Below are 18,781 nucleotides of genomic sequence, written 5' to 3'. Positions count from 1 at the left end.
GAGGTATGCTTCTAGTTTCGTAGCAGTATTGGCTAGAAATATGGTTCGTGGCTTTTCATATGCCAGAACAAGGTCTTAGGTGAAAGATTCTGGGGATCTGAAGCTTTATAGGTACCTGGGAAGGGGACAGAGGGTCTTCAGAAGAGTGTAAATAGAGACTAATAACTGCGACATTAGATACTTCCAGATGTGAGGATCCCTACATGCCAAAACTGTATTTTTACTTGTTTTCTACTACAGAATGAACTATGTTTTGCAAGTTTTGAGATGTGCCTATACAGCTTTTTCAAATGGCAAGTAATCTGGTTAAAAGATGCAAAGAGGGGAAGAGCTGTCAAATGCTCTGCTTGCAGAGTGAGATAACTTTAATAGCAGGATGTCAGAAGGATTTGCCTAGGACTTAACTGTTTGGAAAAGATGTGTGGAGAGTACAGATGCACCGTTTGCAGAACTCATTATTTGTTATCTAATAAAGCTAGATAACCTGAAACATTGTAAAATCTGTGTAAAAGAAATATGGTTAGTCCACCTTAAGAAGTAATGAAAAATTATTCAATGCAGTTTCCATTTTCCAGTTAACCACAGCTAGTCGGGAAGGAAATACAGACTGGATGTGGCTTACTTGGTGTGCGCTTCTGGGCAAAAGCATGAAAAATGAAAGCAGCTACTTCTAGTAAAAGCATGTTTTTTCATGAATTATTGGGATATTTTATTCTGTCATAATTTCCATTTCTGATATGAAGCGAGCAAACGCAGATATGATAAAAATTCAGAGAGTCTAGAAAAGAGCAATAAAATAATTGAATTATTTTAATTTGGGAATATTTTGAAATAGGAGGATCTCTCTTATTCTGCAGATAAAAGTGAACATGTAGAGGGGTATGTGAAATAATGAGCAACACAGGGGAAAGCTTTAGTTGCTTCTGGTTTAGTCTGATAGTATACCTTGGTAAAGAGACACAAAAGCAAGGAGAGTTGAAACTAATAAATGGATGAAGTTGCCCACAGATCACAGACGTAGGCCATAGCACCCATTATTTGAAATGTTTTTTTAAAAATAGGCATTTATATGGTTAATAATGACTTTCACACTTGTGTATCTAAAACTATATTTGGGATATCAATTTTCGTGCCTCAAAACATCACCAAACCCTGATCTTGCTAGAACCGGAGTAGGAATATTCCATCAGCATCGTGAATATTAGTGTCCATTTTGGGAGGTTATATCATCCATTGACTCTGTACCAGGAAGCTTCAAAATTCCAGGTGTCTTCAGCCAAGAGAGCAAGAAGTACAAGAAATGTTCTTCGTTTTCAGCATGGATCAAGGGAAGAAAACCATTTTAAACATTTTACTTCCAGTGATGTCTCCAGAGGAGCTTAATTTCAGCATGCCTTTCTACCAAGCTCTTGTGTATAGGAAATATATGTTAATTTATTCCTTTATCTAAATTATTTCTGAAGGGGGTAACATACAGGCATACATTATATTCAACTTGGAAACATGGCTGTTCGAGACACAGCTGTGTTCTGTGCACGTGGTAAACAAGCTGAATGAAATTTAAAGAAGTTATTTTATCGTGAGAAAATACATGGTATCTTCACCATTCCACTTGGGTTAGAAGAACTGCAGCTTAACAAGCACAGTACTGGAAAGAAGAGGAGGTGGAGGCTGCAAACCAAAGGAAAGCTAAAGGCTGTGTTTTGTGGGGATCACCTCTCTCCTTTTGGGCCCTGAAGTTATCCCCAGGGCAGTTATGGAGTTGAGTCAAAGAGATTCTCAAACCTGAGGATTTGGAAGTAAAAGTCTATTCTGCATAATGCCAATTTTGGATATCTTCTACACTGCTCTAAGTCTAATAGCATTAAAGGAGCCGTACAGATCACCACCACATCGGGTGGCAAATATTACTGTACGAATAGTTACAAATAAGTTACCCAATCAACGTAAAATGAAGCAACTTAATGGCAGTGGTCTCTTACTGTTTAATCCATGTATTAGCTTGCTTCAGTGTAACTGCTGGTATCTCATGTTGCTTAGCATCTCATCTTGCAAGCCTTGAAGAAGTCTCAGAAATTTTGGAAAAGCAAAAAGACAGCAGGACTTCAGATGATAAACATGTAATGCCGTCTCCCTGTTGCCACCATAACCCCTTTAAAATATGTGTGCCTACACAAATGCAGCTCATAGTCTCCTTCACTGAATGGTGATACAGTGCTTCTCTGAGGTGAGATACACTTAGCTGGAGTCTAAGCCTGTCTGCACCTTGGCCATCTCAGAGTATAGGAGTGTTTCCTAAATATAACTTTAATTTTCTCCACCAAAATGTATTTACAAGTTATTAAATCATTGGTAAAACATATTTTTCTGACAAAAGTTTCACTGATACTGTGCGGAGTGAAAATGCGTTTCATGTTTGCAAACCTGTTGTGCTAGAGTGAGTGTGGGTATCCATTATGGAAGCCTTAGAGCTACTACAAATGGTCTGTTTGTTTGTTGTTCCCTCAGATCCATATTCCTCTGCCCAGATTAATTCCTGCTGCTAGAATAATAATGAAGACAGAACAAACTAGCAGATAAAGAACACAGTCACAGTCCTGATTAAAAAAAGCACCTTGAATACTACTTTCTGAAAGACCAATGTTGTGCAAAGAGAGGTACAGGTTACCTGTACGTGCTTGCAAACCAGTAAGATAGGCTGCAAATATAAAATAAAATAATTTCATTTGGTCTAGAGGTATATAATATCATAGTTGATCAACAACTGAAAATCATCTGTAAATCAGTGAAAAAAAAATGAATGCAGTCCTCATTCACAAGGACATCATGGAAGTAATGCAAACCCAGTAGAACACTGAAATTCTCTTTGCCTTCTCACAGGTGGAAGTGAGTGGGTATCTCACTGGGGAAGGGTAAGGTGGATGCTCATCTGTGTGCCATCTTTAAATCGAACTCCATTTTCACACTCAATCTGTTTAAGATCGTTCTGATGTTTGCAGTGTGACCACTTATCTTCTTTGAATTGTTATAATCTCTTCAGTAGCTGTGATCTGTTACTTATCAAGGCCACAGTGAAGCTCAGAGGTAAATTTAAGAGTACAGAACAGCATCGTTTCGAAGTTTATAACCTTAAAAATAAAAATACAAGCTAGCCATTCCTATTAACATTTTGACTATTCAAAATTCTATAAACATGTTCCCATTTTTAATGGGGACTTGCCTGGTTCTGGATGGAGTTCAAGGTTAGGGCATGTGTACTATCATAGTCATCATGGAATAATAGAATGTCCTGAGTTGGAAGGGACCCACAAGGATCATTGAGTCCAGCTCCTGTCCCTGCATATGACAACCCCACAGTTCACACCATGTGTCTGAGGGTGTTGTCCAGTCTCTTCTTGAACACTGTCAGGCCTGGGGCTGTGACACCTCCCTGGGGAGCCTGCTCCAGTGCTCCAGCACCCTCTGGGGAAGAACCTTTTCCAAACGTCCAACCCAAACCTCGCCGGCACATCTTCCTGCCATTCCCTCAGGTCTTAAGCAGGTACCCTACTGCATTTTCCCAATCTTTAAAGCATCAAAGGTGTCACTGTCCCACCCTGCCTTTCGCTGGGACATTCACCCATTTCTGGAAAACAACCTTTCTCCTGTTGCCTTGTATTCTTGGCCATTTTGTCTCCTTTTATGCATGTCTGTCTCTCTTACTGCACTTCTTGAGACATGGTCAGCTGTAGAAGACAGAATGTGAATTTGTTCTACTTAAGCAATATTTTTTGCATCAACTACTATATGAAAATGGTAACTTCTGTGTTAGGCTTAGGTTAACCCTGAAGCTCATATACTAGGGAAATACTTGTGCACAAGAACTTTTTCAAGTTTCTTCCCAAATCAATTGTCCTCAGAGTTTGATTAAAATAATACAGGCTGTGCCAGCTGTGCTGAGCACACAAGGACTGTGTTGTTCATCTTTGAATTAGTCACCCTCACGTGGTTAATGTTCCTAAGCTCATTGTACAAATACACACCACTGAGATGAAGGCACCATTAGTACTCTTACATAGAAATTTTACAGGATAGCTAATAGGCAGAAATATAAATTTTCTTCATTAATTTAGCAAAGTATATTATTGGGATCAGTCCTGAAAAATTCAGCTAACCTAGTAACCGAAGCTGGTTTTATTGTATGTAATAGCTTTAGGATGCATATAGGAAGTATATTAGCTATCGTACTTTGTTTTGTTGAGATGGACAATCTTATTTAGTCGCAAACTAGATGTTGGTATTCTTTGTACTGTCACTGTATCACAGAACCAGTATTTTTAAAAATATTCTCTGTTTCTAATGTCAAAGTGAGTAAGCTGCTGGTCATCTGATAACTGAGAATTGCAGTAATAACTATGATAATGTGTTTCTGCTATTAAGTCCAAAAATTATGAGTATGTAAAGAGATAAACATGTTTGAGAATACTTTTGGCAGCTCTTATGAAATGTAATTAAAATTCTGAGAGGCAGTGTATGTTGTAGAACTGTAAAATGACCTCAAAATGTCTTGAAATTTATTAAGGAGATACTATAAGGATCTATCACTTGGTAATAATGTTCTACCTGCTGGCATGTTGCTCCTTATCAATCAAAGCTTGTAACTTAATTAAAAATCATGAACGACAAGAAGGAATATGTCAGTTCCATGTAGTAAGCATCTTTAATGTGATTGAGGAAAAACTCCTGTCATCAATTTAAACACAAAGGTCTGAGAAATGACTTACTTGAACTATACTGTCTGTCAGCATAATGCAGACCCTATGACCATTGTTAACATTTCCACTTTGTCTTTGAATCAAACCCCCCATTACTGAGGGACCTATTAACACTTCACATCTCTGCTAATACTTTTAAAACTTTGCTGTTAAACAAAAACTCAAAACAATGCTTTTAATCAAGTTTGAACAAGGCTTGTATCTGATCTGCCCAGAAACAGGCAGTATAGTATAATAGCTCTGTGTAGGGTCTCTTTGGAAGAGTAGCTTTAAAAGCAGAGTATTCTACGGAGACTGCCATTACACTCAAAATAAAGGTACGTGTAAGACAGTTGTTTCTGTTATTTATTGTCTGTGTTGCTCAGTTCCAGGCATAAATCAGGAAGCTGTTGTGCTGGGGGCTGTATAAATTCAGAAAAAAAAGATTGTCAAGGACAAGAGACAATTGATACCTGTGTGCGAGTAGGTTGGGACATTTTTCATGTGGTGTCAGCATTCCGGCGCAGTCTGCTGCCAAGGTGGTTATAGCAGTAGTGGTGTAACCGTGATGACTTCAGCAGAGCTATAGTGTAGAGAGTAGTTCCCTTGTAGGACTATCATAGGTATGAATAATGGATGAGCCACTGGGGTCCTCTTTGGGTCTAAAGCAGAAGTAGCAAACACCAAGACACCAAAACCAGTTGCTCTGAGTGTATATAAAATTGTGTTGCTTAGTTGAGGCATATGAGTCTTTGGAAAAGAGAGTTTAAGGGAAGTTTGAAGAGAGCTAATGGATTCATACGTGGCTGGCATATCATGAAGGATAAGGATTCAGTACTGGTCTGGAACTTACCTGTGAAGGAGACACTGAAAAACAGTGTCAGTGGACTAGATGGAGCTTGATTGGAAGATGAGGAAGAGCTGATCATACTCGAATGTGACTGTGATTTAGACCTGTTTGAATAGCTGCATAGTAAATTACAGAACTGCAGGTAGCGTGTGAGTACTGTGATTATAAATAGTAGCTTGTCTTTATGAAAATCACTGAGTGGATACATGTGTTACGTAAGGGACTGCCAGGAGACCTCAGCAAATAAACTTATGTCTCCTGTAATAGCAGGAAAGTGCTCTTGAAGTCCAAGTAGGCTTTTCTCATTCTTTGTTAAGTATTGTATTTTATGTGTCCCAGATATGACAGCTTGGAGTGGTATCTTGCAGTTACCACACATTTTAACTACTTAAAGCATCCCCCATGGCCAGTGATATTTAATCAGAATTTAATGGTTAGCTTTTGGAAGCAACACAGGAATCATCAGAAGTATCACAAAGTGCTTAAATTCTTGCCTGAGGTGCGGTGAAGCATTTGCAAACAGCACAAGACCTCAGACACAAGCATCAGGAAGTTTTAAAAAAGGTCCTAGTACCTGACTGAAATGAGTTTGTATGAAAATGAAGTAAGCCATTTACAAAAAAAACCCCTTAAACTCTTTGATTGTGTAGCTGGCTGAAAGCCAAATACACCAATCTTCTCACGTGTCAACAGAGCTAATAAATATACTGCATTATTTGTCCAAAAGTCTTATATTTTTGTTGAGTTAAATATCTTTGCTGTTTTTCTCATTTCAGTTCATCAGTTGCCCATGTCCCTTGTTGAATCCAGCTAGGTAGGCATGCTCTGAATGGTGATACTCAGCTCAGATATCCTGGCCATTTTCTTTCGGCTGGGGCTGGAGGAAGAGGCATTCTTTGGTTGTAGGGTAAAGAATATAAGCACAGAAGCAAGGAAAGCTTGATTCCAGTCTCACCAACAGGACTAGAGAAGCGATCGTCCCCCTGTACTCGGTGCTGGTGAGGCCATACTTCAAATACTGTGTTCAGTTTTGGGCCCCTCACTATAGGAAAGACACTAAGGTGCTGGAGCAAGACCAGAGGAGGATGACAAAGCTGGTGAGCGGCCTGGGGCACAAGTCTGATGAGGAGCAGCTGAGGGAACTGGGGCTGTTCAGCCTGGAGAACAGGAGGCTGAGGGGAGACCTTATCGCTGTCTACAGCTACCTGAAAGGAGGGTGTAGTGTGGAGGGGGTTGGTCTCTTCTCTCAGGTAACAAGTGACAGGATAAGAGGAAATGGCCTCAAGTTGTGCCAGGGGTGATTTAGATTGAATATTAGGGAAAAATTATTTGTGGAAAGGGTTGTGAAGCAGTGGAACAGGCTGCTCAGAGAAGTGGTGGAGTCATCATCCCTGGAGGTGTTTAAAAGGTACATAGACAAGGTTCTTAGGGACATGGTTTAGTGCTAGAGTTAAGTTATGGTTGGACTCAATGATCTTGAGGGTCTCTTACAACCAAAATGATTCTGTGATTCTATGTTGTTTTTCTATAAAGAGCTGGAAAGCAACTACACCACCTGCTAAGGGAGGTAGAGGATTGTGTATGTAACCAGTCTTGAGAGCAAAGAGTAAACCTGAGGGCATACCAGGTAGGATGGAAGATCCACCTGGCCTAGGATCATGTCTCCAGTATGGCAAACAGCAAGCAGCACAATCAAAATGACATTCCTTTGCAGCCTGAGGTAATCTGCAGCTTATGTTCTCTTGGCGGGGGGTATGTGCTAATCCTCAGTAGATATTGCAAGACCCTTCTGTCCCTACATTGTGGCTTTCCTGCCTGAGATTTTTTTTATTGTTCCTACAGCCCTATGAGTAAAACCTTGTTTAGCAATATGAGCATCATGCAGAGCAGGAGCAGTGGGTTCAACAGGTGCACAACAGCAGAATTTATTCTGTGAAGAAGACAGGGCATGACCAAAATGTCTTGTGAGTGTATCAGATTTTCGCATATAGCTACTTCTTCACATACATGGGCTGATTGTGCAGCATGTGTTCAGGGGGACTGATGAATCCAAAACAGTAGAAAGAGTCCATCCCCAAGAAACGTCCGTATTTCTGGACATTTGGATACTCTGAGAGGCTGTTCATGCTACCCATGTAGTAGAATATTATGAAATCAGGTGTTACTGGAAAAGTAATGAAGTGTTATTCTGGAAAAGAACTACACAGTCCATGATATAATATCAACCTCAGTTTGTATTTCTGTAACTGGATGGCAGTAACATGTTGATATAGTTTTATGATTGGCTAACAGAATATGGAAGGCAAAATTATAAGTTCCTTATGATGTGGCAAAAGTGAAAATTGATGAAATGTTTTGAAATGAATAGTTCAGAAAGTGAGGTTCAGCTTGAAAAAGGCAAAATAATCAGACAAAGAGAAACAGCACTTGCAGAACAAGGGCACTGGACAAAGGTCTTACTGCTAAATCACTCAACAAAAAGTGGCAAGGTACAATTTACGGCTCAAATTAAGAGGCTCCTGAGAATTATAGGAAAGTCACACTTACAAGGTCATTTTACAAATTTTAAAGCACAAAATATCATGACAAACCAAATGTAAGTACAGAATATTCTAAGTAGTGGAGAAAAACGCGTGGGAAGAAACAATTGTGAACCTTTCATTGGCATCTGGAGGGTCGCTTTAGCAGGTCAGAGATTTTATTCAGTCTTTTTAGAAACGGCACTAGAGGCTGGTAGACTACACTGTTAGGAAGAAAGAAAACAGCAATTTTGTTATCAAGAAAAATATGCACAGCAAGCCCATTAATAATTCATCTATATGCGTTCTTTGTGAAAGGGGAAGGAATTGTGATCTTTGGGACCAATCTGTGACCTCAGGAGCAGTTAATGGGGCAGACTGCTCCAGAACAGAACATCCAGAAAGCTGGTAGTGCTCAGGCTGGCAAGAAATTGCTAGCAAGAGGCCTTGGGGTTAGTGCAGTCAGGCTTTCTGAATGTCACGTATTCCCTTGGGTTCAGATAATGGGAACATAAGAGCATGGAAGCCTTGACTGTGCTGGCAGAATCAGCATGTGGAATCGCAGGTTTGGGGATATCTAGTCTTCTAAAGGTCCATCAGCTTGTCAGCAAACGTGCTCTGACAATGAAGCAGGAACCCAGAAGTCCCATTCCCTGGCAGTTCCCAGTGCACTGAGGGGCCAGGCTACTGGGACTTCTGTTGTGTAGGCTTCATGCCACCGAGCTGCCAAGAAACTGGACATCTTGGGACTTCTGAAGCCTGACATCCCTGGTTGTTGTTGTTCTGCTACGTAAGCTGAAGCATCTGAAGTCTAGGTACTTGCTGCCTTGTTGGGTTGCCCAAGAGCCCAGCGGGTACGCAGGGAGAGAACTAGACACGTTGTAGAACCTTTGTGCTGAAATGCTGCCTGGTTTCATAAAAATCAAATAATCTCATGTATTTTGGTCTTGATGAGTTGTCAGTCTGACTGAGAACCACCCTACTTGGGAATTTTAAACTGGCTCTTTGTGGAGGAACCTGTTTCCAAGACACTAGCTCGTAACCTAAGCATGAATATAAATATTTTAGGATAAAGTACAGGAAAGAAGTTTCACATTTATCATTGGATGCAAATTTCCTTTCCTACATAGACATCCTGGACTGTTCTGTTATAGAGCTGTTCAGCTGTGGTATAGATTTGAAGAAGTATCAGTGTTTTTATAGATTTATACTCTGACATATATTTCAATATGTCTGGATAGGGCTGATAAGAAGGTACGTTGAAGGACAGGAAGGAGATCTGTAGTAGATATACGTCAATAAGTATTATATTGTGCATTTATTTTCCTGGTATACTGTGTCCTAATTTATTTACTAATTTATTTCTTTGTAAGAATATGTGCTCAGTTTCAAATTGTTTAAATATTTTTGTTTAGTAAATAGTAATGGGGCTAAAGTGAAGAAGAGCATAAGCCTGAAACTACTATATATTTTATTTCCATTTTTTGAGACAGAAATTTGGAGTAAACAGCTTCAGCACATTATTTTTTTAGTTGTTTTTAAATTGCTTCGTTAAGAAAAACCCCTTCCTTTCTTGTTTCATGCTACATCTTCAGTGATCATTAGTCTTTATTAACCAATACAGATTTCTTTATTGTGTATAAAACAGTTGTAATGTGCATACGTTGGAATTCTGGAAGAAAAAATATGTCTGTCATCTTGGAAAAGGTGGTGACTATCTACCTGATCGAAGTCAACGTAAAGGTTTTATATCAGTGATAAAACAGAGCACAGAAGAATGCTAGATGGTCTGAACAGCAGCCACCTACCTTAAGTCTGCTGGGAGTTAGATTTGAAAGGCCTTGTATATTCAGTTTCCAGGTTTCCTCTGACATAAATTGGTCTTGTCTCTAAAATCTACAGTCAAAGCCTGAGTGTATAAACTCACTATGTAGCTAATGGCAAAAAATCCTAACCCAAAGGTAAAGGGTTTAAAAATATTTGTTATTTAACTTTTCAACCTGAAAGACAAGCTGCGGAAAATAATAGTTTTAAATTATTGAAACTGTTATGAGTAAGTATAACCTCTGATATTTAGCGTGACATGAAATCCAGCAGCTTTTATGATGTTGAACGCCGACTGGAAGACACAGTTGTGCATTCCCAATAAAGCCCGAGGAACAGCTGAATTAACAGCCGTGTAGGCAGACACTGGGATCACTAATCAAATTTCTTGCATTTTTTCTGGGCTGCTGGATGGAGGGGAAGGAATAAATAAGATACCTTCTGCTTCCTAATTGACTGGTTACTGATACCCACCGCCCGCTGAGGTCATGTGGAGTTATCCAGAGCACAGACCCAGTAGGATGGAATGGTTCTGTTCGGTCATCTGTCTCGTGCATTGATTTTTGTGAGGACATTGAGGGAAATGAGGAGGTGTCCAGTCCCCATCCTGTCCTCTGCTGGCGACACTCTGAAGACAACGCTCATGGCTGTCTCATTGTCATTCCTCTGCATTCCTGTGTCCTGCTGATGGTCTGGCTGGTGTTGGTTATTTGACTATATTTCTGCTTGAAATAAAACCTAAAAAAGAATAAATTTAGAGGAACCTTGACATTTTCTGAAGAGAATTGTTGCCTAAAGACCACTTTATTGTGTTAGATTTTGCACATGGTGTTCACAATGAATATGATTGGCATAAAGTTAACTTAAAAATCCACTTCTGCACTTGATAGCATGGAACATTTGAAAATGTCTGCTTTCTGTGCCAGGCTGCCGTGCTGGATGTGTTAGCACCGTGGGTGACCTTATAAATTCATGTTGTTAAAAGGTACTTTGATATATAAAATAATTAGAGTGGAAAGTGTTCTACAGTTTGAAAATCATGTATCAGAATCCTGTTTGATATCATAGGATTATTTTCACTAGAAGATGCTATAATTTTATAGTTCTTTTCAATATTGCTGTTACATGCTTAAACACACTTGTGATTTATAAAACGTTTTTATTCATGTATAGTTTTCTCTTCCTGTCAGCTCTTTTCATTGCTGCCCATTGCTGTCCTCATATTAATTAACAAATTCTAACCAAGTCTCACTAATGTAATATTGGAATTGTCCTTGCCTTTCATAATTGATAATTGCAGAGGTATCTTTTTCTCATTTATATATGCAAGAGAAGAAATGTTTACTACAGTTAAATGATTGACTTCTACCTGAAAGTTTTGGTTAATCTCCATTCTAAAAATCTTTTCTGCAGGTTATATCTCTGTTTAAAGAGCTAATTTAATGCAGTTTTCATAACATATATATAAAAATATATATGAAAAAGCTGTTCAAACCTGAATTTGACATACCAGTTATTTTCTAAAAAGTAAACAACATGGAAATTCTGCAGTAATTTGATAAATTAGGAAGCACATGATAACAAAGAACACAAATTTCTGAAATCTGGGAGAAGCAGGAAAATGCAAATGAACACATTGTTTTTAACACTTTCCCAGCTCTTTTTTTTGCCAACCTCCATATGAATTGACCTCACTATAACTCTTTTAGAAATACCATAGTAAGAAAAGTTTGAATTACTAGATTTTAAACATTTACTTTCAGACTTTTAAAATCCACATAATCTGCTTTACTGATTTAGTTTCTTGGACTTTGTTATACACTTCTACTTTTTCTCATAATGGTATAGTTCCTTAAGCAGATTATTTTTTCATTCACTAGGTCATTGTTATGATAAAGCTACACACTCAGAAAGGATTATTTCCTTGGTTTTGTTGTTATAGGGATATATGTTGAAGCTGTTTTAGTCACCTTAATAATACGTTTCTAGATGTTACATCTCGAAGTCTAATTTTAATTTCAAATTTCCAGACTTAGTCTGTGTTCAGAAGTTTTTCATTCTTCTGTTTTTAATTCCTGAAGTTATCCCTTAGAATGTATCAGGGGCTCTACTGATGAGAATGTGTCTCTGAATCTGAGATGGCTTCCAAGGAAGGTAAACACCACCACAGCAATGTTCTTGAGCGCTTGCAAGGTCTGGGGAAGCTCATGCCAGCAGCTTTCCAATAACCTGCACTGCATGAAGGCTTCTGGAATTCCTGCATAGCTCACGTGCCCAAATCCAGGCATCTCTGGTTCTTTGAGACTACCAAGGAGCTGGGAGGTGTCCGTACGGAGCTGGCAAGTGTGCTGCACGGGAATGGTCTGTGCGAGCACTGCACGCTCTGCTGTGCCAGGTGAAGAGCAAGTGGAATATTTCTGGGTTCTAGACGCCTGTATGTCAGCTGGCTCCGCTGACATATGGACTCCATCCATCGAATATCATGAGAACTCAGGCGCCGAGTTCCCACACACAGACAATATGGTGAGCTCAGACTGACTGCCTCATCTGTATGTGCCTCAATCTTTCTTTTTTTTTTAGATTAAAATTCATTCCATGAATGAATTCTCCTACAGCTTGATCAGATGTCACTGGGAGATTTCCAACTGGGCCACCAAAATGTGGTACAGAAAAAGGCGAAAACAATCTGTATTAGGTTTTGGGCAGTTCCTATTATCTTGTCTCCAACACTGACAACTTGACTACGTGCATCCCAAGATTGATTAGGAGATGCTGTTGGTTTTGATATGTACAAATGAATAAAGCGTGGCTTCAGCATTTCTTTCTTTCTCTTTCAGTTATTGTAATGGATGTATGTTAGATCCAGACTGTGGTCTCTGCTACAAATTGAATAAATCAAGTGTTGTTGAGTCCTCATGCATTCCTGTTGATAAAGACTCTACAATGAAAGCAGCGTGGGGCAGGTATGTCACTATTCAAGATTTTCTGATCTTGTGCTCTACTGATGGTTTATTTTATGCTAATGAGAGCACTTTTGCTTTTACATAAAATGTTACTCTTATGATGTTCAGGAAGAAAAAAATAACTTGACGTTGTCGACAGTGGGCTATTACATTCTAACAGCTGTTCTAAATAAAAGCCGCGATCCTGATGTGCGCAGCCAGTTCGGTGTGGTCTGCCACCTAGCAAGTGTAGCAAAAGTACACTAGTAATTAGGAAAATTACTTCTCCCTGATGTCTTCATTCGTTTGAGGGGCATGTTCCCTAGGTATACACTTAAAGCCCTCTGAATTAATTGTCTTTTTCAGTGCTTTAATTAAACCACATTTTAATATTGGCCTACTAAAGAAACCAAGTTGTTCAGCTACATAACCTAAAATGCTAAAATTCTGAAAAGGTCAAACCGTCAGAAGCGTGGTTTGTGGCCACTGATTTCTCTGTTCTGTGCTTAAAAGTGGTGTTATGTCACACGTTGCGCTTGGGATGTAAAACCGTGTGCGTTCATGCAAAAGTCCCAAGGCAACTGTAAAATACATCACACTTAAGGAGCACAAAGATTTCCTGTGAAGTCACAGCAATCTTCAAGTTTTATTAAGTATTGACTGTTCTTAAGGAATGGCTTTATGAGTTGGAACAACGTCCTGTAAGGGCTTTATCAATACTTTAATGGTGATTAAGGCTTGGATTAGAGTTTAGAATGGTTCAGTGCCATGAGGGAATTATATCATTGCTGCTGATAAAATGTGTAATTACTGCTGGTAAAACCTCCTTGCCATAACTCATCTATGCCACCCACGCACCATAAACATACTTGGGAAATATGGAGAGGGTTGTGTGGTGGTTTCAGCTTGATTATTCTTATATTTTTTAACTTTCTCTGTATTTCTCAGGATTTCAAACCCAGTGCCATAGTGGCCGTGAGTCATTCTATACCATGATTGGAAGTTATGAAAATATCTACTAATTGTAAAATCGTTAATTTAAAATTACTCTGAAATTGTCCTTCTTTTGATTTCAGTACTATTAGAATATTATGCCTAGTGGTTCCTTCCAGATGCCAAGAGGGTAGCTTGTATGCTTTGTAATCCTAATTTAAAAGCACTGTGATCCTTTGGGGTTTATTACTGTTTATTCATAAATAACTGTGAAAACTAAAAAATCTCATCTCTCTTGCTTTTTCTGTGACTATGGCACTTTATACAACATACTTTGCAAATTACCTAATGTGCTGATATGCTCTCCAGTACTTGGACTTTCATATTTCTAGTTTAACAGATCTGTCTTTGTATTCCAAATCAACATTCATTTCATATATGGTGTAGTTTTAAGTAGCACATCTGTAGTTAGCAAAATCATGCTAACACGCAGGCAGCCATAAATGGAAACATAAACTTGTTACAAGTAGTTGATATGTAAAATCAGACTTACTTGTTAGGCAGTCTTATTGTATAATGGAAACATAAACTTGAGTAGTCGATAGATAAAATCAGACTTATTTAGTTAGGCAATCTTATTGTATAACATGTAGTAAATGTGGGCATCAGTAATCCTTTTATATTCAATTTCACATAACCCTTCTTGCTGTACAGATAGAAAAGTAGAAATAGTTCCTTTCCATATTGCAAAATATAATATTTCCATATTGTACGATAATTCCATAGCATAAATACCCTGTTCAAAATCTTTCAAGAGAAAACTGCACAATGTTAATATTGGTAGTCATTGGTGGTCATTAGAATGGAAGTTCTGAAAAAAAGCCACTGCAATTCCACATTTATTTTTCCAAAGATTGTACATTCATCCCTATCTCTAGTGTTCATTAATTTCTAATCTCATCTCCACCTGGTCTATGTAATCAGGCAGTTTTCTAAAAGCCAATCCTCCAAGCTGTAAAATGTCAGGTGGCCCCTTCTGTGCCTTCCAAGCCCTTGGGACACACAAGCGTTTCACCACCTCCTCCTCCTCACAGGTCGGTGTGTTTCTGCACCCCAGTCCAGAGGGTATCTCCATGGATTTTGACTTCCAAGGGTTCACTTCCAGGTACACCACCCCACCTCCCACCCCACCTTCCTTCCTCAAATCCTGAGTCTGCTTTACAGCAAAGCCAGTCCCACAAAGCTGTAGGATTTTCTTTCCAAATGGGCAGATTGCTGCAGTGGAAACAGTGTAATTACATCCCTGGTTGTCTCAGAGCAGCAGAATCATCTGTATCTTCTGGCAGCACAGGGAGAACAAGTGCCCAAGACAAACTAACAGCACTGGTGAAGGAATCACACTTGTGCTGATGCTTGAAGTTCCATCTCTTTGCTTCATAAAGTTATTTCAGCATATGTGCTGGGTATACAGTGGCAGTTATTTTAAAAATATGTGGCATTTTTATGATCAGAAGCTGGTTTAACAATTTGAAAGATGATTTTGTGATCTATGGACATCAAATAACCATAATTATCACATGCAACCTCTTTGTAGCTCCTGTATATTCTGATTGCCTTGTGCCATCCCATATTGGCTTAATGGATTTAAATGGTTTAAAACCTCCGGAGTTACACTGGCCTCATATGGCCGTTTTATTTTTCCATTCATTTTGCTCAGGGGAGTAGGAAGACCTGAGTGATTTGTTTGGGACTCATTGGACCTCAGTTTGCTTGACTGTAGCAAAAGCAGCAGCTCTGACTTCCTTGCCTGATGCAGGAGGTTCAGAGAAACGGCTTCTGCTGGGCTCGGGTGCCGTGCAGAGCGTTTCCCTGCTGCTACGGTCACATCATCTTCATGATTTTCCTGCTGGGAAGCTGGGAGCTGTGGCCAGGAGGGGTGCCCACAGTTGCAGCACACGATGTGCACGGAGCCCTGTGGCTCCGCAGCCATCCTGACCCCAGCTGTCCTGACACTCGCTCGGGGGCTTCTCTGTTCCTGATGTGCAACCTGCCAGCGAGGTGAGAGGTGCTCAGGGGCACCGACAGAGAAGGCCTTGTCATATATTGTTTTAAAGCTCTCTGCAGCCACACAAGCTGATATAGAAAAGCCTCCTGTTTATATATTTATAGCTTTGCACTGTTTTTCACAGTGGATCCCAAGGTACTTCGGTAACACTGATGTAACAGGCAGCGCTTTGACTGTTACCATAAAATACTGTAATGTATTTTTATTTACAAGAAGTTTCCCCAATGCCAGCCTGGTGTACTAGATGCCACCTCTGTGTTTATTGTTAATTGTATTTATTTGGTTACAGTACATTCTACATTGAGAAGTTCCAGGGAAGAGAGCAGAGATTTCAGTCTCCTGTGGCTGCCAGCAAGGCTGTTTATGTTGCTGTGGTTGTCATAGAAACCTAGGGAGGCAATTAGAGTGTCTAAATGTTTTTCAAGAAGAATATAGCACTTTGGTTCTTTTGAATGTAGGGAACTCTGTGGCCAGCAGTGGCTCCAGGGGATGTAGACCCCATAAGAATAAATCTGGCAGAGTCGAAGCAGCATGGGTAATGTGCAATGGGTACTGTTGTGAGATTATAAATGTAAGACAAAGAATAGAGATGTATTTATTTTTTTATTTATTCAGTTACATAAGCCTGACTCTGACACTGGAATAACACAGGGTGGAGAGTCCTGCCCAGGGCACCAGCACAGTCAGGTGCTTTGCTGCCCTTGGCATTATGAAACCAGTGAAAAAAAAAAACCGAAACAGCTGTTGACGTGCAAACCTTGCTGCCTCCAGCTCTGCCCAGGGACGTATAAAGGATGGTTTCAAGACAGTGAGCAAGAATATTCTTAAATTATTCACTTTGTAATAAAGGAAGAAGAGCTGAGTCTTCTCTCTCAGTGTGGTCTGGGGGTTCTGTGTTGGGACTCTGTTCTCCAAGATTTAGGGAAGTTTCGCATTCAGCAATAGCACAGAAAGGCTTGCAGTTCTCTTCATGTGCATTGAATTATAAAATCCCCATGAAATTGATAAAAAGCGTTATCTTGCTTTTACAGATGGGGCTGCAATGGGAAAGTTCCAATATGAAGCTCAGGTGGCACGAAAGAGGTCGTGGGCAGAGTCCGTCTCTCAGCCAGGACTGAATGTGGAGGTGATTGCTTTCAGAGCAAAAACCAAAATCTAGTTCTACCCCACAATTGCAATTACTCCCACAGTACTCTCGGAAGCCTTGAAACTTCTGTCTGTGTAATTGCAATAACCCACAAGGCCAGCCAAGAATGCTCTAGAAGTAACTTTAAATTGCGTTAATATTCTTACAGTTGAAAAAATAACCGCACAAGGAAAGGAGCTACTAATAGTGCTGTGACATGACATTAACCTTGACATGAGTATGTTGTCAAGACCACAGCAGGCCCACAACTGTGAGCTAAAAGCCTCTCAGGAGTGACTCTGAGCAATCTCCCTCTGGAGAGAAAGATGTTGACTTTATACAGTAAACAATTATGAAGAAATAATAACATTATCTGCAGATCAGAGAGAAGCCTAGAAGCCATCTTGTCCACAAAATTAGCTGGCAGGTCTCCACAGTCCCTGAAGGAGGACGATTGGGAACAAAAATCTATAAAGGGAGAGGAGCTGAGTGATTTGCTTTCTTCAGCCATTTTTATTAACTTCATTAGAGGAATATTTCCCTGCCACGGGAGTTCAATGCTTCATGGAGAATCGTGCTTTTGTCAGTATAAAGAAGCTTTCTCCTCTCTAAGGGCATTCCGTGCGAAGACGAGTGGAGCAGAGCTCTGCATGTGGAAGATCTTCATTTCCCCCTGGCCAGTGCTCTCTTGTTCTCCTTCCTTCCCTGTAAAATTAAGGGCATGTTTTACAGATGCTCAGTAATGCTGTTACGTGTCGCTGGGTGCCCATTGCTCATATCCATTAGTTTGCTGAGGATTTTAACTGTGTCTCAGACACCCGTTCTGGGGAAAAGTGTGTTTGAATTACCTGGGCAGTGCGAGGAATCAGGTCAGGCAGGCACACCCTGGTTCCCAGCTGCAGGAGAGTCCCCACCACAGGAATGCGCCTAACGTCCTTGGCATTTGAGCCCGGACGCTAACTAGATTCCAGTGGTCAGAAAAAACAACGGTGGGAGTTCATTAGCTGGATTCTCAGACAACAGCCTGGTTTATGTCCAATGGGAGACATGCCAGTGTCTGTCACAGCCCTGGGAGTGTTCTGGGGAGCTTTACATTCACACAGTGCTGCCTGTTGTCTAATGCATAGCAGATGAGACTGTTAAAATTATTAGGATACTTTTCCTTTGTAGCAACATTAGATTTTTCTAGAAATGTCAGGTTCCTTTTCCTGCTCGTAAATAAAGACAGACATAAATAAGCTCATTACACTTGTTTTGCTAGTCAGTCTTATAAAGATGCTTTTGCAGTATGACAAGTACATTTGTAAAAGTTGCTGTGACTGCTTTACTAATGCCAAAAAATGTATGTGCGGATTCATACATTTAAAGACTGAGAATCTATTTTCAGTTCATCGTGGGGAACGGGTGTACAGACCTTTCCTGTTACCACAGAAAGGCTCAGAGCACAGCAGCCTTCCAGGAATGAAGTACTCCTCTGTCCACAGGTAGATGTTGCTTGTTTTGTCATGCAGGAACTATTGGTAGAAGATTTTATTGCTGAAATGTTGATCTGGAATCTTTCTAAGAGAGCCTGCATTGAAAAGTGCTGCTTAATTCAGCAGCAGTTGGAGGAGAAACTAGAACTTCTCTTACTAAGTCTTCAGATCAATAGATGAAGTTTATACATAGGATTATGGTATTCACATTTGCAAATTAGAAAGGTAGTGAATGGAGTAAATAATTTAGGAAAGTAGCAGGATCTAGAATATTTACATCTGCATGTATATTGGCAGCACTCGGAGTGGCAGTT

The 18,781-nt window shown here is 39.8% G+C and overlaps 1 protein-coding gene across 1 annotated transcript in view; it reads left to right on the top strand.

Annotated features, from left to right (window-relative positions):
• SLC2A13 (solute carrier family 2 member 13) overlaps positions 1-18,781 on the top strand; it is a 154,651-nt gene that overhangs the window by 115,082 nt on the left and 20,788 nt on the right. The window contains exon 7 of the mRNA XM_065842048.2: positions 12,764-12,889. Coding sequence (XP_065698120.1) covers positions 12,764-12,889 — 126 coding nt within the window. The remainder of the gene's footprint in view (positions 1-12,763; positions 12,890-18,781) is intronic.

This window comes from Patagioenas fasciata, chromosome 1 (assembly GCF_037038585.1).
Source record: "Patagioenas fasciata isolate bPatFas1 chromosome 1, bPatFas1.hap1, whole genome shotgun sequence".
NCBI lineage: Eukaryota > Metazoa > Chordata > Aves > Columbiformes > Columbidae > Patagioenas > Patagioenas fasciata.
Note: the sequence above shows the minus strand (reverse complement) of the source record. Positions and strands in the feature narration are given on the sequence as shown.